Source organism: Spea bombifrons, chromosome 1, assembly GCF_027358695.1.
Source record: "Spea bombifrons isolate aSpeBom1 chromosome 1, aSpeBom1.2.pri, whole genome shotgun sequence".
Classification (NCBI taxonomy): Eukaryota; Metazoa; Chordata; class Amphibia; order Anura; family Pelobatidae; genus Spea; species Spea bombifrons.
The window spans coordinates 147111702-147133858 of record NC_071087.1 but is presented as its reverse complement, the minus strand read 5'-3'; the positions used below and the strand labels follow the sequence as shown (position 1 = coordinate 147133858).

General features: G+C 35.6%; 1 protein-coding gene across 1 annotated transcript; it reads right to left on the bottom strand.

Moving 5' to 3' along the window:
* Window positions 1-5826: 5826 nt before the first annotated feature.
* HTR1A (5-hydroxytryptamine receptor 1A) lies at window positions 5827-8123 on the bottom strand. Its single transcript, XM_053448021.1, has one exon. The coding sequence runs from the start codon at window positions 7814-7816 to the stop codon at window positions 6581-6583; it is 1236 nt and encodes a 411-aa protein (XP_053303996.1). The 5' UTR covers window positions 7817-8123; the 3' UTR covers window positions 5827-6580.
* Window positions 8124-22157: the final 14034 nt, after the last annotated feature.

Below are 22157 nucleotides of genomic sequence, written 5' to 3'. Positions count from 1 at the left end.
ATTTGTGTCAACATGTAATTGAACAGGTGTACCTAATAAAGTGGCCAGTGAGTGTATATATGTATATTAGTGTATGTTGTTGGATAATGTGTACATGTACAGTACTGTGCAAGAGTTCTAGGTAGGTGTGAAAAAGTAAAAATAGACATGTTAATAGGTTATTTTTATCATTTAACAAAATGCAAAGCGAGTGAAAAAAAATTAACTCAAATCAATATTTGGTGTGACTGCCCTTTGCCTTCAAAACAGCATCAATTCTGCCAGGTACAGTTGCACACAGTATTTTAAGGAACTCAGAAGTTCTTCTGTGTATTTAGGCAGCCTCAGTTGCTTCTCTCTCTTCACGTAATCCCAGACAGACTCTATGATGTTAAGATCAGGGCTCTGTGTGGCCCAAACCATCTCTTCCAGGACTGCTTGTTCTTCTTTACGCTGGAGATAATTCTTATTGACTTTGGCTGAATGATAGGGGTCATTGTTATGCTGCAGAATCCATCAAATACTCATCCATCATGCAACCCCATCAGATTCCTCCCTGATGGTTTTGCATGATGGATGAGTATTGCCATGTACTACTCAGCATTTTTGAGACCATGAATTCTGACCAAATCCATTTGCAGAAATGCAGACCCAAACCATGCTTCACTGCTGACACTAATTCTTCTACTGCTCTCCAGCCCATTGGCGAAAAAACTTCCTTCTGCTACAGCCAAATATCAAAAACGTTGACTCATCAGTTCAGAGCACCTGCTGCCATTTTTCTGCACCCCAGTTCATGTGTTTTCCTGAATAGTTGAGTCACTTGTCCTTGTTTCCATGACAAAGGTATGGTTTTTTTGGCTGCAAGTCTTCAATGAGGACCCCTTCTGACCAGATTTATTCAGACAGTAGATGAGTGTACCCATCCTCTGATTGTGAAGGGAAGTAAGCATGATGTGTCTTTCATCTGCAAACTGTGTATGTTTTTTTGGCCGACCTCTACCTCTATGGTCCTCAACATTTCTTTGTGCCTGTTTCTTTGTGCTTCTTTAAAAGAGCAGAACATCTGGAAACCCATGTTTGCCTTGAAATTTCTACATAGGCTTTGCTCAGTCTTGCCATGGTGCATGACTTTTGAAATTAAAGCAACCTCAACTTGTTGGTGAGTTTGGCTGTTGCTCATCCAGTTTTATTCCTCCTACGCAGATGTTTCCATTTCAGTTAATGATTGTGTTTCAGTCTACATGTTAAATTGATCATCATTAGCACCTGTTTTGCACAATTGTTTTGTCATACACACTATTTTTTCATACAAAATCCCTGACTTTGTGCAAATGTATAATACAAAATATACTAGGCTGCCACTACCTGTCGGAGGAACAGGTACATTTATTTTGGCTGACACTTTGTGCAAGTGTACCTAGAAGAATCAGCCCTGTTTGGAAGACGGTGGCCACACCAAATATTGATTTGGTTTAGATTTTTCTTCCTTTAACTCACTTCACATTTTGTTAAATATAAAAACAAACCAATAATATTAACATGTCTATATTAAAAAATATTCTTATTGTACATCATTTTTCATACCTGCCTAAAACCTTTACACAGTACTGTAGGTTGTTTTAATAAATGGAACTAGTAACATGATAAACTATATTATTACTGAAAATCTCGATAACATTTAATTTGCAAAATGATTGGCAGAATTATGTTCAGTAAGCAGGGTCATGGTATTCATGTAATAAAATAAAAAAATAACACTATGCATGATATAATCAAAATATTTCAATTCAGGGAATACATTCCTATTCTGAAATTTACAACTTTATTTTCTGTGCAACCTTGTTGGTCAAATAACTAAATCTATACTTGAGTTACAAAATATGTTAGAACATTTCTAGTTTTAATGGTTGTTTACATGCTTTTTCATGGGAATTTATTATTCATATGTGTCATGCTGCAATACAGTCAATAATCACATGCAGTGATACTAACTATGCCATGCCAAGGGTTTTATCAATACTTTCAGACAGGGCCAATAGCTAGGCTTAGGTAGAAATCACTGGATAATGTCGATCCTTAATATCACTTTTTAAAATAAAAAATAATGTATAGCCTTTTTACAATAATTTTTCTTAAAAAAAAAACCTTGACTATAACATGCTAAAACCTACAAATTTAGTTTAATATAGCTTTTGGAGATGTCATTTTTTGTAGTAATTACTTAAAACATATATCTTAAATCTAAACCATACATATGGCATAGTAGTTTTGAGTTTATACTATTTTCTATAGTAATAGAATGTTTAGTTATGATTGTTTAGTATTGTATAGCTATGACATATGCCCACAAACAACAGTAAAGTGTATGAATAGAAAAAAAAATGTCTACATGTCTAGATCCAGTGCAAATAAAAACCATCGTAAAATGAAAACACTGAATATGAATTACTCTTACATGAAATAGCACATCGAAAGTGTAAAAGTCATTGAACATGTCTGTTGTATGGTTATAAGAACTCCTGAAAGGACCCAGTTAAAAGAACTGTATATCTATGATGACTGAATCGTGGGCTGCTCTGTCACATTTGAATAAAATTAACAATATTGGGAACCCATTTTATGTATAGCATATGAGTAGAAATCTTAACTTTTTGTTCCTGGGACATAAATATTTTCCAAAGGAATCAACGTATTTTTGTCAAAGCAGATATTTTACCGAAGCACTTTTACTAAACCCTTTCACGGTACTGTATACTAATTAAGTCCATGTTATGGTCTTTAAAACAATCAGTGGCAGGAAAATGATCCCATTGAAATAAAAGGAGCATTTTTTGTGCATGTTCCCAGAGTGTTCACTGAGCCAATGCTATGGGTTGACTGATGGTACAGTATATCACACGCAAGCAGATGTGTTTGCATGAACACGTCTTCTGCATGGCAAATAGCTGGGGGTTGGGCAAAGGGACAAAGGTATAAAGAAGGATTGGGTAGAATCCATTTCTGAACTTGCAAGAGGGACACCATGAAAATGTAAAGGGACCTCTCAGCTATCATATTCATTAAAGCTCATATGATGGCTGCAGTGTCACTTTAATACCTCCAAGGTGTTGTTTTTGTACCCCACTGCTGAATATACTTTTACACTTCACTTTTCAGTCCCACTCCTGTCCAGAAATAATACTTATAACTTATTAAATGTTGCCTCACTTAGGTTGTCTCGGAGACTGCTTTACATTATTTAACAGATTTAATGAATGCCAGCAGTTCAATGCTCAATTTACTTATGAACTTATTGAAAGTAAGTCCTCCCTTTTAATGTTCTAATAATATCTAGATCACACATCAAGACCTTAACCTACTGTATTCTGAAAACAAGAAATGCCATGGTCTGTTAACTAATTAACATTTATGAACAAACAACCACACGTATTGTATCCTAAAGCATTCTTCGCTGTGTGCATTGTGAGCAGTGAATGTGCATTGAAAAGACATAATTGGGATTGTTCAGATGACAGAAGTGTAAAGTTCCCTTGGAGTACATGGAGATCTCAGATGACTTAACGTTAAAGTTGGAGGGGTCCATTTTGCATTGGAATCACATTAAATTACTAATGAGGCTGAATTAAATGATGTATACTTGTGTTAAAAATTGTTAAATTTTCTGAAGTTTGGAAGACACCTATTCACAGCTGGATTAGAGAAATAGGCCCCTAAGACCCTCTAAAACCAGTATGGAATATATCATTAAAAAATTTGGTAGTAATTGCCCCAATGCAATCTAAAAAATGAATTTGATAAAAGTGGAAACAAATCCTTTCATTGAATGTACATAATAGTTAATTAATAGGAATTTGGGAATAACTTGGCCTTAGTTTTTAGCAAAACACACATGCAAATATATTCTAAACATATTTCTCAAATAATTCTAGCTTAATTGTAATTATATCCAAGGAATATGAAAATGAGTAAATACAAATGCACTCAAGAATCATGTATCCATAAACCAGTGGAAGTACCTGTTACACATAAAAAAGTATTTCTGTGAAAGGGGACACACATCTGTTTCCCCATTCATGAAGGTTAACCCTTATAGTTCTCATATTGTCATAAACCTAATCCAGTAAATGCCACTGACCATATTTGACACCTTTTTATAACAAGATATCAAAATGAATATAGAGCCAAATATTGTGTTTCAAATAGAACAGCAACTATGTTACATAGTTACATAGTACCTAAGGTTGAAAAAAGACCATCAAGTCCATCAAGTTCAACCCTTCTATGAATGTCTCAAATAATAATAAAGTATATATATATATATATATATATATATATATATATATATATTTATCGTTTGTGTAGAAGGTGTATGCATTTATCTTAAACAATATTGGTATTTAGGTATTTTAGCGCATGGTTGGTTCTTTTCTTTTTTGTAAGCATTTTATGTTACTTAAATAATACATTACTAGGCTTTTATAGAGTATAGAGTATAGAATAAACTACATAAAGAGAATAAAATAAAGAGTATAGAATATAGAGTATAGAATAAACTACCATGCTAGCCACACAATGGTTAAAACAGTAATGCAATCTGTTGTTTTTTTCAGTTTACAAGAAAACTATTGATTTCACCTTGGTGAGAGCTGAGACCAGCTGGGGAAGTCATTTTACCTTTCCTAAGACCTCGGAAAAAAAGACTTCTTGGGATTTATTTTGTCCACTTGGATGACTAAAGAAATCAGTCAGCTACAGGATATGGGAATGAATTGAAGCAGATAGTGGAAGATACTCAGTCTAACACTTGCCCCTGCTTACTAGGTTACTGGCTGGCTACTTGCATTCTCCTTTCTCATTTCTGAGACATGTCTTTGAAATCATGCATTATGACATGTACCGTGTACCTCTGTATGCCATTCCTGTTCAACAAACGAACCAAACCAAATATTAATAAGTGGCTTGAATTTCATACTATACCCCAAAGTACTTTAATGCATAAAGCGCATTAATCATTAATGATTATATTTCCCTTTTGCTGCTTCAAGTGTTACAACTCTTAGTGCTATTTTATGTTTTTTAAGTTTCTTTGAGTGATCACCAAGCCTGTGCTACTTAATAGCAGGCAAGTCATAACTAAAATGCAGAATTAGTTAAAAATATATCATTCTATTAACAGGATGCTTAAACTTGATATAGGTGCTTAAAATATGATTTTATGGTAGGAAAATAATGCATACTCATTTGTAAATTACTTAGACAAGGCACTTCTGCATGTAGAGTTCAATAGAAAAAAAAGTCTCTACCAACTGCTTAAAAGTGTGTCAAATTCATTGGAGAACTGGAATGACATGCATATTCCATATAACCCCCTCTCCCATGCCTTTTTAGCTCTGCTATCCCATTAAGCTAGATTGTATGCCATAATAAAGTATGGATATTAAAACATGCATTTGACAGATACCAAAGAAAAGACCCATAACTAGATCAAAGAACCATTATATCAAAATATTGCAAACACCAGTATGTAAGCATAGATTCTGCTTTACAAAAGAATCAAACAATGAATGTATAGGTGCAGATTTGCCACTAGTGTTAGGGTATACTGTGTCATGGGAACAGAAGCACAGTATTTCAAATCTGTCCACAGCATTTGTTGTGACCCACTTGATATGACCCACAAGGCAGTGCCAGCTAATAGGTATTTTACATAAAAGCATGGGTCACCAGCAATATATGATTTAACTGTTTGTGTTCCACATGGCTGTACAACACAATGCTCCCACATATATTACTCAAGCTGTATAAAATACACATTTAAAAACCAAATGAATGACATCAAACAGGTCCCTTAAACGTATTGTTTTAGATTTTAATGTTGCTGAATTAAGCAAGAAGCCAAATAACTTGTTAACACTGCAAGGCAAAATTTTATTTGCAATTAACTTGCAATGTATGTGTTATCATATCACCAGCGAATATTGCGATATAATACTGTACATTCAGGCCATAATTACATTTCTACATACAATACTCACTGTTCTAGTGTGTCTTTAATTTTTATTTTTTTTGACAATCTTCCTCCATTTAAATAATCATGGACAGTTCAGTTAATGCATAGGATGAATTGATATTGGGAAAGGGCATAATGGAATTTGCAGACACCGTAAGCAAATATCTACAAACCTCATCATTCCCCCTAAAAAAGCAACTGGGGCAAAATATGTTGTTACATAACATCAAGCATGTGCCAGTTGCATTTGTACCATGTCATCTTGGTGTGCATTGATTGACAAAGCAATAGTTTTAGCAGAATTTGTTCCTTGTAAAGAGTTTCAGAAGACCTCCAGGAGCTGCAATAATTCACACCTCATATCGTAGAGTATTTTGGAGAAAACAAAAAAAAAAACGAATAGTTTTAGAAATGGCAGCCGTATAACACAAGTTAGATTTCTAAAATTGCACACAATCCTAAGAAGTTCTCAAGTCAGAATTTAACTCATCGTTCGTCTTGGGTCAGGTGGAACCTCGAGGCTTTGAGAGACACAATCATGTCAATGGGCATTGCAACGAGGAGACAGGCAAAGACTGAAGGGGGTCTTCATGGTCTACAGAATTTGCACTTGATTATTTTCTTAAAAGCACTTTGGAAATCTTTATTAAAGTAAGCATATATGATGGGGTTAAGGAGAGAGTTTGAGTAGCCAAGCCAGTTAATGACATCAAACAGCAAGGGTGGCATATGACATGTTTCACAAAATGGCAAAACTAGAGCCACTATGAAGAACGGCAGCCAGCACAGGATGAAAGTGCCCATGATGATGCCCAAGGTTTTTACTGTTTTCCTTTCCCTAGCCAAAGCCACCTTCCTTTTAGCGTCTGTGGTCCTCTCGTTCTTTTTGTCAAGGCATGGGGCAACTGGATTGTCGCTTGAGTGGTTGGGCAGAGACAGGTGGTTTTTGGAGTTCGTGTACTGCTGAACCTCTATGATTTCTAGAGCAGCTCCATCCTCACCATGCCGTACTGCTCCATTAACGCAAGCGTTCGGCTTCGGTTCTACACTCCGTTTCCAGTTCTTGCTGGGCTCCCCGTTGCTTTTCCGTTGTATGGTTGCTGGGGAGACCGAAAGACAAGTGTCTGCTACTTTCTTTTTTTCTGTCTTTTTCACAGTTTTTCGGATCCTGAACCTGGCGGCTTTAAATATCCTGCCATACAATACCAACATTAATATCAACGGTATATAGAAAGCCCCAAACGTCGAGTAGATGGTGTACCCGTGGTCTTCGCTGATTTTGCAAGCATCTGGGTCAGACCTGTCTTCATGTGTCCTCCAGCCCAACATAGGTGGGATGGATATGGAAAAGCCTACAATCCATGTCAGGCTAATGAGCACTGCAGCCCTTCTAGGAGTCCTCTTGTTAACGTAGTCTATGGGATCTGTAATAGCCCAGTATCTGTCCAATGCTATAGCGCATAAATGGAGAATAGACGAAGTACAACACAGCACGTCTAGAGAAATAAAAATATCACATGTTACCTGTCCGAGAGTCCACTTGTTCAACACTTGGTAAAGTGCTGCCATGGGCAATACCAACACGGAAACCATCAAGTCTGTGACAGCCAGGGATCCTATGAGATAATTGGCCACGGTTTGTAGAGTCCTTTCCAATGCTATGGCTGCAACCACACAGGCATTGCCAAAAATCGCACAGAGAATGAGAGTGCCCAGAAACAGAGAAGTGACTATCTGGTAGCTGAGGGCTACCTCCTCGAACTTTGTAACATTCCCCTTCTCTGAAGAGTAGTCCGAAGAGGTAGTGTTGTTAAAAGCATCCATCCCCGAGCCAAGAACAGGACCAGGTGGAGGGGATTAGGGTATATATTAATATCTATCGAGGTGGCCCTGCACTTTTTGTCACTTCTTTAGAAGGGACGCCTTCTCTCCAGCTTTGCGTTTCTTCAGAGCAGGCATAGTTTCAGAGGTGATGGATACCACTCCAGCCTGCGTTTCTTGGTCCTGCGAATCATTGGAGACTGATGAAGAGTTGAAATGCCACCTTGGACAGCAGCAGAGGGGTTTCTCAGTGGTTATGGGGTCATCACCTTCAGCAGGACGGGAAAACACGTTGAGCTCTACAAGATGATATCCATTGCCCTCAGGTCCTCCAGCACTGACACTGCTCCGGAAAAACCAGATGAGAAACAGAAAAAAAGGGATCCAATCACTATCTTACCACTAAACGAACTACAACTGCATACTGTGGGAGTCTTTCCCCCTCGCTGTGCTGGTATTGTATTTTAGTTCCTTTCATCAGTAAAGCAGGCGGAGCTATACAGATTGGCATTGGGGTTTTGCGCTCCCGTGCTCTCCAGTTATAAGATCATTTATTGTATCAAGCCGGCTCAGCTTCATGTGGCAGGCATGCACTCAAACATTATACCCCGTTACCGTTTTGGTATATGCTTTGTTTGCATTACACATGTAATCCAAAACCCCCAAAAGTTTGTTAATATTATTGAGAGACAACATTTTATATATTAATATGTTGCTGGAGAGATAAAGGCATGGTATTGTAGGCAATGCAATAGTTAAGTGATGTCCAAAGGAATGTAGAGTTATCTAAGGGCATACATGCTGCCTTTTTGATTATTATTATTATTATTATTATTATTATTATTTTGTATTTTAGAAGACTTAATCAATTGCTAAAATGTTCTCAGTTCACTATAGGAAACTATGCCTCCTAATATGACATAAAACCAGTATGCACTGTTTACTTATCCCAGCAATGTAAAGCATTTTCAGCAGATGTGATTCAGGACCATGGACAGCAGCGTGCAAGGTGGAAAGGTAACTTGGCGCCATCTACAGGTCAGCCCGAGAATAAGGTCAGCAGGAACGTACGCGTATGAGATTATGCAAGATCTACGGTTTCCATAACATTATTTACAAAGATTAGACAGAAGATTAAATATGACGTAATTTACCCTGAAATGTGCTTTCCTATTTCTGTTATCCAGAGCGTGTTTACCACGAAATAGCTGAAATCTTTAATTTGTCAATTGGATGGGATTGCATGCAAGAGAAACACAAAAAAAGGATATTCCCTTATTTCATAACATAAGGATCTAGTGAATTTTACGTTACTGTGAGTTACAAGATTTACTCATAGTAAATCCCAGCATGATGGTCTTTGTGTCAATATAACCACACAAAACACACTTTTCTCTCACATGGTCCTTTAAGGGGTTAAATTTATATAGACATTTAACTCATGTGCTTCCGCAGAAAACCAATTTTAGAAAAACATCCTTCTTATGTCATATCATATATAACCATATTATATATCATATTGATATTATAATCATCTTTCTCTTACCACTACCTGGTTGTCAAAACATGACTTTACTAGTTATTCATATTACATTATTATAAGCATTTACTCGTCTGCTAGAAAATATATTCTAAGGATTTTAATTTGCTATACTGATGATATGCTATGCCAAATTATTAGTTTTGACATAAAATATAATCAGACTAGTTAGGTAATGGTTCTGTTGTGTTGTTTAACTAAATATCTGAGATTGATTTAACTGGACAAATATGAATTAATTGCACTTTATAAAACTTTCTATCACTATGGTGATAGTGGAGTTTAAATATTTAGGGGTTTTTTTTAGAAACTTTAATATAATTTTATTTTTTCAGTATTTGCAGACAAAGTAATGTTTTCTGCAAACTAGATGCTATTTTGAAAATAACAATTTTCACTTAAAACAGGTAAATATCATGGTTTAGTGCAGTTGTCTTTACAACAAACTTGATTTAGTTTATTCCACATGTACCATCAATAATTCACTCAGGGCTACTCAATGTACCTGTGCGGGGCAATGGGGTGTGTCAGATACAAAGGTACAGAATGTATACATGCAATGTTGAATGATAAGGCTTCAGCCATATGTCTAGATAAATGTATCAGATTGTTCATTTGTGTCAAGAAAAATATGTCAATTATGCATGATGGCATTCTGCTAATATCAGATGTCACGTCATATACACCAGTGTATCAATGATATTCTCAGAAGTCTGCAAATTCCAAACACACATGCAGTAGGTAAGAAATGTGTCCAGGATTATTTCAGCTCTGAGGCCCATCTGTTCCTCAATCAGCTTAAAGACATTTCCAATTCCAATCTATTGCAAACTAAGTGAATAGTGAAATCTTCCTCATCCAAGGCAATACTGAAAAAAAAAGCAAATATGAAATAACACATTTGACTTTACCAAGATATACTGTATGTATCTGCTGTTATAACGCATTTTTTCTTTATAAATGAGTCTCATACAAGAATAGACTATATCTTTTATCCATAAAGTAGTAGTAGAGGGTTCAAAGTATTGTTGGGTTAAAACACGTAATATGCATTCTATAAAAATGATCTGATATAAATATACACCACCGTTCAAAAGTTTGGGGTCACTTAGAAGGTTTCTGAAAGAACAGCAAATTTTGCCCATTCAAGTAACATGAAATGGATCAGAAATACAGTGCAGATGTTGTTAATGTTTTAAATGACTAGTGTAGCTGGAAACCGCTGATTGCTAATGTAATATCTTAATAGGTGTACAGAGGCCCTTTATAATCAACCATCCCTACTGAGCTTTCATTTGCCTATAATTTAACCTTTCATCTGTCTATTATATAAAAACATAAAGATTAAGCAAGGATAAGCAGGACTCTCTCCACCTAGTGTATTGGTTTTTCTTAGTCTGTTAATTCTAGTCTTATCATACCCCTTTAATATATATGTATTGTAAAAAGTGCTGCATAGATTGTTGGCACTATATAAATAAAAGATAATAATAATAAAACATTTATCAAAGGTAACCTAACAGTTAACACATTTAGGTAAGAACTTTATTGTAACTATTTAAGTAGGGAATAGTTTTTCCAATTTAACATGTATCACTTCTAAAGGCCCACATACTTTGTTGTTAAACTAAGAAATAATGAAGGTCATGAATCTTGGGGCACTGGAAAAAGCAAAGAGCTTTAACAATGTGTTCATTCAAATTGAACTAAAATTGTTTTAAAAGAATTATTCAAGGATCTTAAAAAAAACTATTTTAGAATGTGGTAATTTGGAAACAAATAAAAAAATCTACTTTTTGATTTCTTATAAAAGGCAATGTTACCCTAATCTAATCTTGGTAAAGTAACCAACATATATAAATAAAACCCATTCAAAATGTAGAAATAGCAGATTATTTTACTTTTGTTCTAACATCATCATCATGGCAAACAGATTCATAAATGTTACATATATGTGTCACCTGGTCCAAGGTTAGTGTCAGCTGGAGCTTTCCCCATCTTTTTCCCATCTATCTATACCATCTACAAGGCAATTTTATTTGGGGCACCAAGAATCTTTGTGCCTTGGCTCAGTTTCCGTTTTGTGAATGACACTGGAAACATAGTATTTCATTTCTATAACAGCAGAGAATGCCGTTTTGACCTTGGAGTGACCTTGGAGAAGTGCATTATAAAATAACATGTTTATTTCAATGTAACTGAAAATGAAAGCTTGAAAGATCTCTACAAAGAATTCCACAATGGAAACTATTTTAAACTTTTTCTAAATTAGTTCAATCTGTGGCAGTTTGAAAACAGGTCAAAATTGAATTTTCTCATATAATGACAATGAGACCTTAAACAAGCTAAGCAAAGTAACCCCACAAAAGTATACATAATATAACAAACATAAAGAAATACCAACAAAACCTACAACTTAGATTAGAAACATTTGATCTATCTAGTCTGCCTTTCTTTCTGTCAGCCTTATGTATGCCTCTCATGTACTTTTAATTGCCATCATTACATTAAGTACAGCAGAGGTCTGGCAAGAGAGACAGGGAGGCAAAGCAACCTGGGAAACTCCGTTTTTAAGATTTCGGGCGAATGCCTAAAGATTTATTGTGTGTTTTATCTGCAATTCCGCATACATCTACCACAAAGTAACACGGACTTAAAGGGACAGTGTTAATGTCCATGCTCCCCTTACCATAGAAGAATCCATATTAAAGTATTCTGTGAGCACCTTAACATGTAATATTCCAAAATGAAAAAATAAGCATTTACCTGACACAGAAGCAGTAGCCAGACTGCAAAATCTTTTTTATTCCTCCATTTCTTGACATTTTAGAATTAATAATACTTCTAATGAAATCAATAGGACTACTACTAGTACTACTTCTACTTAAGCAGTAGCGCACACAGACCCCTTCCAGCCACATTCAGCAGAGCCATATGATGGCTGTAGTGTCCCTTATAGGAACAATGTATTCATTGATTGAATTCTTCTTGTGCTCCCTTTAAGTGTTTTTATTAACCCCTTTCTGAAATGTATTATAGAGAGACTGTATAGTATGTTATCTTCCAAGGCTTTGGCCTATTACTAGCCCCCCTGGCAAAAATTGCCCCTCACTGGATGTTACCAGCCCTCCCTTGAATTTTAGCTTTTAGTAAAGGAATTTTGCAGAACTTCAAAGAACTCACGATTTTAAAATTGATACATTTCGCAAGAAAAGATCTAAATATATTCTCCATTGTTTAATAGATATAAACAAGGGGAAAGCTATTCTGACTCAACCTTTGAAAAAATAGCATTGCTGTCAATCATCAGCAGACAGTCAAAGAGTGAAATAGATTACTGCATGTGTGGTAGGACTAAATGAAGGCAAACCAATCTTTTAATAACGTAATAAGGGAGCTGAGAATTTAGAAATAGATAAAAGGGTATTTCGTAAAACAAAAAACGTGATGTTATATTGAATGACTGGGTGGAGAAACCATAGAATTTGACAGCCGATAAGAACCATTTGGGCCGTCTAATTATTTTTACAGATGTAAGACTTAGACCTTAATCGATCGTAACTTTATGTATATTCCATGCATGTTTAAATTTCCACACTGTACTAGCCTCTACTACTTCTACTACTGTTCCATCTTAAGAAACAAAAGTTCACATATACTATCTTGCAATTAGCTTTATCATAAATCAGACTAGGCATGTATCTAGAATTCCTCTTTTTTGGTGAACTATGGGGAGATGGAGGACTTTAACCCCTTAATGACAAAGCCCGTACATGTACAGGCTCAAAATGCATTGTTTTCAATGGGTTTAGGGACCGCCCATTGTCCTTAAGGGGTTAAAACCAACTTAATGCTAACGAATGCCTATGCTATACCCATCCAACCGTATGCTTACCAATTTTCTGTATGTATCAGTCTGGCAGCACCTATTCTTAAAGCCTTTTTTAGTGCCTCAGAAGCCTGGAATGTAAACCTGGCCCTTGATTGCATACTGATATAACCGTGTAATACTTTATTAGACCTCATTCTTCACAGTGATAACACTTACAGCAAATCATTGGATGTTGAATACTATTTTTTAATATTCTTGAAACTGGGAATGTGCTGAGGAATACCAAGCAAGTTGATTCTCATTAGTTTATATATCCATCTCAGAGGTGTAACACTTTTCTTATGTTTCTTCATATCTAGATTTAGAGTGAACATGTTTCAATGCGGAATGAATAAGTCTTATTGTAAATTTAGGAGAACTCTACTAGCATTTCCTAACTCCTAATAGCTATGTGACCCTGACTCTCTTCTTTTGATGGTACTTTAGCCTATTTAGCATGGTAACATGCCTTGTGTCTTATTGGCACAAGAATCCTGAACCCAGCAGGCCTGTTCCCTGTTTAAAGGTGGGCAGTAGTCCTATAAAAATGAATGAGAAATGAATGAAAAGCATTTATAGGGCAAATACCCAGTGGGCTGTTGGTCTGTGTTTCTTTTTATTTCTTTCTGAGCATAACGTAATAAAATCAGTAAATAAAATACATGATTATTGAGTGAATCTACTTTATTATTATTAATAGAAACATATAACTTGACGGGACCTTTCAGCCCATCTAGTCTGTCTTGCCTTAGATTCAGGATTTCATGCATTATCTCACTTTGGTAGGCTGTTCCACTTATCTACCACAATCTCAGTATAGTATGGCTATTTATATAAGATATGCAATCCTTGCCAGATATTTTAAATTGTGTTAAAAAGTAATTTCATAGAGACAAATCCTTCTCAGACAGAGTTGTAAAGGAACTTGTTTCAGGACTTAATCTATAAAGAGCATTTTTGTAAAATTATTATTGTATAAGTTATTTCTGTATATAATTTAATAAGAAGCAATTAACAGAAAACATTCCATTGAAATGTTATTCGTATTGAACATGAAGCTGCAATATCGCCTTAATGTCTCATCCACTGGCATAATTGGTTAAAAAACAAAAAGCAAATTAAAACAAAATATTCCATTACATTCTATATTCCATTAGTCTTATGTACAATGAAACTAAATGGAATGTGTAAGGAAATGAACAATATCATGTAAATTCAGTTATTTAATTTTAAAAAATATCCCCCAAAAATTAAAGTTGTTTATTTAATGTTGTCCAGCATTTGCAACTGAAACAATTTTATCCAACTTGCATTATCAGGTTAACTTGTTTTTTTTTAGAAGTCATTATATCTTTTAACCTATATATTTATGTAAGTTGAAAGGATTTCCATGAGGGTCAACATATGTTCCTGAAGAAGCTGAAAAAACTGCCAATATCATCAATCATTTTTGGATCAGCATTACCTTTAATAAAATGAATGTGTTATAACCCTGAATACCGAGGTTAGAAAGGCATCTAGCTTTATTTTGAAAGTAGTAAATAAGCCCACCAAAACCAGTTCAGCATGCATTCTGCAGCTTAACGGCCTTCTTGTAAAAAATTTTTTTTCCTGTAATAGAAACATAGAATTTGACAGCAGATAAGAACTATTTGGTCCCATCTAGTCTGCCCATTTTCCTCATGTGGAGACTCAAACCATAATCCGTCCTTGGTTTTGTCTTAGATTCAGATTTCCTTTATGCCTACCCAATGCATGTTTAAGTTGTCTCCTGTATTTTGTTAAATCTCTTTATGTATTTAAATGTTTTCCCTCTCTCTTCTTCCTCCAAGCTTTACATTAAGATCCCTGAGTTGTCTGTAAAGATCTATAGGGGGAAAGGATGTCCGGGGTGATCTTGATATTACTCATATCCCCATGCAGACATCTTTCCTCCAGAGTAAACAGACACAATTTGAAAAGTTGTCTTCATAGCTGAGATCATTCATTCATTTAATTAATTTTGTTGCATATCTCCCTATGCAGATTTAGGATGTTTTTGTATGTGGTGGTGCCAAAAACTATACTAAAAATTCAAGTGATGGTTTTAGCAATGATATATGAAGGAACATTTGGAATTTTCCCTATTAACAACTAACCTCTAAATCACTTACTTGCCTTTTGGTAATTGCCTGAGATTGCACACTTTTAGGAGGTCTTTTATCGATAACTACTCCCAAATCCTTGTCCAGAGCGGATTTCCACAATAAGTAAACAGCCAATTTATAATTATCATATTCTCAAATGTAGAATTATGTTTTTTGTTCAAACACGTTTGCCTTAAGGGTACTATGTAAGGCATGATTGTGGCCCTCAAGAACATAAACGTTTGCATGTGGGGAATGTCCCAAAACATGCAAGCAACAAATAACAAAAAGAAACAAAGTATGAGAATTTGTTAAACTCTTCTCTTTCTCTACCGATGTGCCTGCAGAATTCTAGCCCCCTGGGGCCATTTTGCATCAGGACAGAGCCTTGGGGCACACCACTTGGACAACCTCTCCCTAATGCATCCAAAATGATCAAATAAAAAATCCAAAATTTCTAAACCAAAAACCTACATGCATTTAAAAATTTACTATTGTTGTATTATTTTTATTTTTTTAGTTTTCCTTAGCCTTAAAAAGTTAGATAACTCAAATGAAATAACTAAAACATTTTCTTTTGCCTTTTTGAAGATTCCCATATCATTTTCTGTAACTTTTCCCTTTGATTTAGTTCCAATTTATCTTAATTTGGCAGTGATAGGGGGAAGTCACATAATTTTCTTTGTTTGATTGTGCTATATGTTGTATGCTTTGCCAGAGCAAGGTCTTTGAACCTCGTTGAGTAATCCTTAGCTATATGCCTTAGAGGTATATGTTCGGACTCCTTTAGGCACCCTGCTTTATTTGTTGGTTGTAAAAAGCTCCATCCTACTTAATGTTTTATTATTTCCTATAATATTTCTAAAATTTCAGTTACATTCTTGCATTTTGATGTTTGTTTACTTCCTCTATAACTTTATATTTTGTTAAAAATAATTGTCCTCCACATTACTTTGTTCTTTAGGTTGCTCACATTATTCCTTCTTTATGCATATTTTAGCCTCACTGTTTGGCCCCGGAAAGACAATTTCAAATGCTCTAAAAGAAGATGTGTTTTTGTCAATAAGTATATGAATTGATTTATTTCAGTTTGGTTACTTTAACATAAAGGAGGTCACTGTACAAAATATTGTAACGTTAAAGTCCTAATGGGCTCAATAAGTAGCATAGAACCAGAGGGAAACATTTCTATTTTTATAATTGTGTTTGGTCAATATTCTACAAGATGTGAAGGTTGTTCAGTGTCTGGCTTTTTCATCATTCCTCAGACCACAAAAGCATATGCATCTGGAGCAATAGGTTACACAAAACAACCAAGGAGGTAAATTCCAGTAAAATGCATTTTACTGGAATTTACTAGAGAAAAAAGGCACCGTGACAAATATTGTGCCAAGTTGTAGCAAATAAACATATATAATGCATATATACTCTACTTGTTCATCTCTTCTTTAAGCTGATGATAACTCAACCTTAACAGTTTCTAGAAACTATATAGAAATATAACTATTCCTTCTGGTTCCTATAAACTTTTGTCAAGGGTTAGTCCAAGCCACAAACTTTATCAGCTATGGATAAGCAGTGTGCAGTAGCTTCCTATATTGATCAGGCCTGGGTATATTACTGCATGGTGCTACAAAATAAAATAATCACGTTTTAAGGCCTGGGGAGACAATAGTTTATTGCACATTTGACAAAAGCTGATTATTTTATTTTGTAGCACCATGCAGATTGGAAAGGTTCAAAAAGTTTGCTTTCAGAATTTTATTGCAATGCTCCAAATGACGGCATTTAAAATGGAATTATGGGTAAATTACAAAATGTATAGCTTAAATTGTTTTATACAAAATACAAGTTAAATCATTAATAAGGTATTCATGAGGCTTCCATTCATTTATTCCATTACCATGAAATGATATTTTTTATGGGCTTTACATTGCAGATCTCTATAACACCAGGCCTTGTACCAGGTTTGCAGTTTTCCAGTACTGGAAAAACCTCTGCTAGTCTTAGGTAAAGTTGTAAAATACATTTTGCCAATATACAATTCCTCAGTAACAATTTGCATATACATCTAGTCTGGTCTAGCCCTTTAGGCAGGCTCTTGCCCCATGGCCTCAGCTTTAGAAGGGCCCTACGGTGCCGATACTTTCAGCTTTTCCTAACTTTGATGGTCTGTCCATGTTTTGTTTGAAGAGTTACAAAGTTTCTAGCAACAATATTCCACTGATACCTCTTGTTGAATATATTCCATATTACTAAAGGTGCAGTTATCTTTTTCTACGTTGAGTCTTTTGTTTGGACTTCCAGGCCTCCAGAATTAACAAATGCCTTTGCAGAGAAGGAAAATCTATTCCAAATGTATCACTCTAAATAACTTTCCTCAGAGCCTGTTATTGGCACCGATATCGGTTACCGATACCGATACCGATATTTCTTTGCTCCCCCTCCCTCAAAGGGACAAGGCTTTAGAATTAAGCTGCATTACCCCAAAACCTCCAGCATAGAACTCTTACCTTGGGTGGAGCTTCTAAAATATTACTACTGGGACACATCAAGACAGGACCTTGAGGTGCTGTAATTAACATTTTTCTCCCAACAGGGAATTACAATGATCATCACTCTTTGTACTCTGAATATTGTTGTATGTACCCTGAATATATATACACTTCATAGACACAAACTATCTTTACCACTTATAAGGCTTTGATTGTTATTATGTTGCTGTAGGTAATTTTTCCATGGAATTTGAAGGATGAAAGTAAAATTTCATTTATAAAAGATAACAATCCCTCAGTTAATGTCAGAGTAAAGTAATATACATTTTCATTTTTATTTTATCTCTCAAAGTTCCCATGAGAGCAGTGAGCATTAAGTACTTTATGCTATGTTCTTTCTACAATAAAGCTTTTTATACAATACGCCTATTTGTCTACCTTTAGGTTCATTTTCTACTTTATTATCTCTTTTGCTTGTATGCTCTTTGGATATATAAACATATATTATATAAAGTACCTTTTTATATTGTCATTTTATTTGTGCAAAGAGTTGCTATAGACATTTGTATGAACCCCTTCTTCAAATCTACAAACCTCTCCATTATGGGTTAATAAGGAAGAGGTCTGGTGCATGGGAGATGATATGTAATTTAAAAAAATGCCATAATGTGTAGACTATATAGATCATGTTTACATACTCAAACATATCATCTGTATTGAGCATTTCCACTAAAAGGGAGTGTTGTCATGAGCCAACTTTACTTCATTACTTTACTTCACTATACATTGTGAAGCTCCAATATTGAGTTTCTGCTGCAAAAAGCACTTGGCTGGCCCTGTATAATGCATAGTTAAATTGGGGAGATGACTTCAGTCACATTTCCCATTGAATCATGCATTATACAGGGCCAGCTCAGATCTTCTTGCTGGAAACACTTGTCAATCAAACTGCCAAAATCCTTGTTCAGAGGATGGAAAGAAAGAGACAATGGAAGTTTTACAGGCAATACGGGGTTACTTTTTAAGCTGTTCCCCTAATGGAGTTTCTTTCGTTTCATAGTATTTGTTTAGAGAATTGGAAATAAAAACTATTTCAACAATTATTGTTTTCATTCTGGAAACATTTGCCAGTGTTGGCTTTTTTTTAATTAATAATGAAGCGAGTGAGTTGAAACTACAACTCTCGTTTTAGTGAAAAAGATACCCATGACTGCAATGTTTAGTTATACCTCATACCAATTCTACTGATGTAGAGAAGACAAACTAGCCATCTGGTGAGGATGCACCACAAATATTACCTGAGATGTATCATAACAGCTGGAGGTAACAAAACAGCGTGACATCATGTTTCCTGGTGATGACACAAATGTGCTATATGGTTGAACTGTGGTATGGTTACAACAGGCAATGCTAGTGTCATACAAATTATTTGAAGTAATTGTTTACAATTGAGCTTTTTAATTAAAAGATTAAAATACACCATTGATAACGATTTGAATGCCAGTGAGCATTGTGGCTCAATAGAACTTAATAATGTTACCATGAGCATTCAGAGGCTGGGCAAGAGGGGGCACTTACTCCGGGAAATACAAAGAGGCCCACTGCAGAAGCATCAGGGGAGGGAGAAACAGTAGGCTGTTTAGAGAATGTTAACTAGACATAGAAGCAGAAAAAAGCAGAAAAAGAGTGGTTTGGTCTGCTATCCCGCTCTAACTGCTCTTGTCCCCTTTACTCTAGTAGTTACTTCTTCATAGACGCAGAGACACAGCTTGCAGGCTGCAGGCACAAGGTAGTTTAACATGTATGGCAGCTAGGGTTACTTAATACTCCAGCTCCCATGACTCTCATTCTGCCTGGTACATTAACCCCTTAAGGACAATGGGCGGTTCCTAAACCCATTGAAAACAATGCATTTTGAGCCCGTACAGGCTTTGTCATTAAGGGGTTAAGCATCATGGGAAAGTGAGTACAACTGGATCGTCAAATGTTAGTTTTATATCATTATGAATTGGGACTGTTGCTGCTGTGGAATGCATATTTAATGATTCTCAGCTATACATTTGGTTGGCTGAATATCATTAAACATGTAATAACAGTACTTTGAGTGCCAATTGTTTCCATAACTGATGAACTACCAAGCGTTTTGATTCCTTCATGTGACTTTTTTCTAGATTTGGGCGCCGGCCAACTCTTCGTGTTCTTCTTCTTGGGGGAATATTCGCCCGTTCCTGTGTTCGGTTCGGACGACTGTTCGTGTACATTCTTCGTGTTCGTTTTTTTTCTTCGTTTTTTTTGCCGTTTTTTGTAGATGGGGCTAATACGGGGTTAACGCGGTACGCACTACGCAGCAGCTTTGGAGCCAGGATTATACATGTCCGTACGAGCAACTCTATTGGTCGCCGGAAGGGGCCTCCTCTGCCATCAACCAATGAAGTGCACCTGTACTGAATTGGTTGATGGCAGGACGAGCCCCATGCTGGCGACCAATAGAGTCAGACTTTTAAAATCCTGGTGCCGCAACTTGGCCGGGAGAGACCACTGGTCTCACCGCTCCAAGAGTTAAAGGTCCTTATTTTGCCCCCTGAAAAAAATCCTGGGGATTTCCATAAACGTGACCACACGTGGGATTTAATCAAACCTTACATGTGTTGGAGTTTCCAAATTATAACAGTTTATACAACACACACAGATCATACCATTAATGACAAAGATGCACATACTGCATGGTCAAGATAAGAAGATCAGAGAAGGCCATACAGTGAAATGAAAATATAGATTATCTATCAAAATAAAACAATCGGTCATCTTGTTTTGTTCACATTTATATAGATGACATGATGCTCATTATTAATTGGGCTTTGTCAGCAGTTCCAAGAATTAAATACATTAAACACTTTGTATTAAAATTATGTGCAGATTTTGTAAACATGCCGGCTTCATTATTTAGCTTTTAAGTGTTTTTAATAGGAAGAATAGATTCCAATTTATTTTGCTTTTAATAATGCACTGGGTAGAATTTTCCTGAAAACATTACACATTTATATATAGTTTTTTTGTCTGAAGAAATAACAATTCGAGTTTTCGAGAGCTGATTTAAAATTCTAAATTGAAATACATTTTATTAATTGTATTTCTCCTGGTAAAACCATTTTAAATTGAAACATGCATAAATCATCAACCATTTGTCATTGATGGACGGTGCTGGACTGGTGATGGCGAGGTGGCCCTGGCACTTTTAGGTTGCCTGACGACACGCAATCAATGGCTAATATGCCCGGCCGCACACTGCCTTTTTATGCAGTAGCTGGTCTGATTGCAGATTCTGTGTGATGCCGTTGGCCAGCGTTTTCCCGGTGTATCAGATGCCCGGTCTGGGCCTGCTGATAGATATTACAGTATTTTGTCATTTTATGGCAGACCAAAACTTATGATTCTTCTTACATACAAAACAAACCGATGTGATTAACCAGAAAAGTGTCAGTGAAAGATACCTATAGCCAAATGTTTTAAATAGTGTTTCAGTAATATTTTGCACAGTATCTCTCCATCAGAATAACAAACTTTTTCAATTTCTACAACAAGATAACGGTTCGCTGTTGTACATTAAACATCTCAGTCAAATTTTATCTACTATATTAAATTTGACAAAAAACATCAGATTAGGGTTTCTGCTTTATTAAATGCATAAATACAGTGGTAAACACAATAAAAAAGCATAGAGATTGCTATCACTTTTCTGCTCAACAGCAAAAAGCATGTAAATCTTGAAGTTTTCTTATATTAACTATGTCTTCTTTCACACATTGATTTGTGGTATCATTAGTGAACTGAGCACTGTTGATATTGTATATGTATTGTATATGTGTGCAGGGTTGTTCTATAATGAGGGTAATGGAAATAATTGTCTTGCACATGTAAGTCTTCATTATTTGGCTTTGGACATTGTAGACACCGCTTAACGGGTGCACTCATGGACTATTCTGCTCACCATAACAGGACCTTTCAATATGTGAAGATTTCACACATGGAATGCTTGCTTTTGGCTCATGCACAAAGAGTAATGGCCCATTTTGTGCTATAATTCCATCAATGCACCTAGGCTTTGTTATCTTAGAATTATTTTCCAAAACTGTCTTGCAGCAAGCGCCAGCACATGAAAGAAAATGTTAATATCCACATCATTCTTTACAAGAACAGATCAAATAGGCGATGCTTCTTGATCCTTAATGAATTTTGTGATTTTATTGTGCAGCGTCTTTCTGTAACTGCTAGTGTAATTGTCACAGGGTGTAGTTGATGCATTGTATGTAGT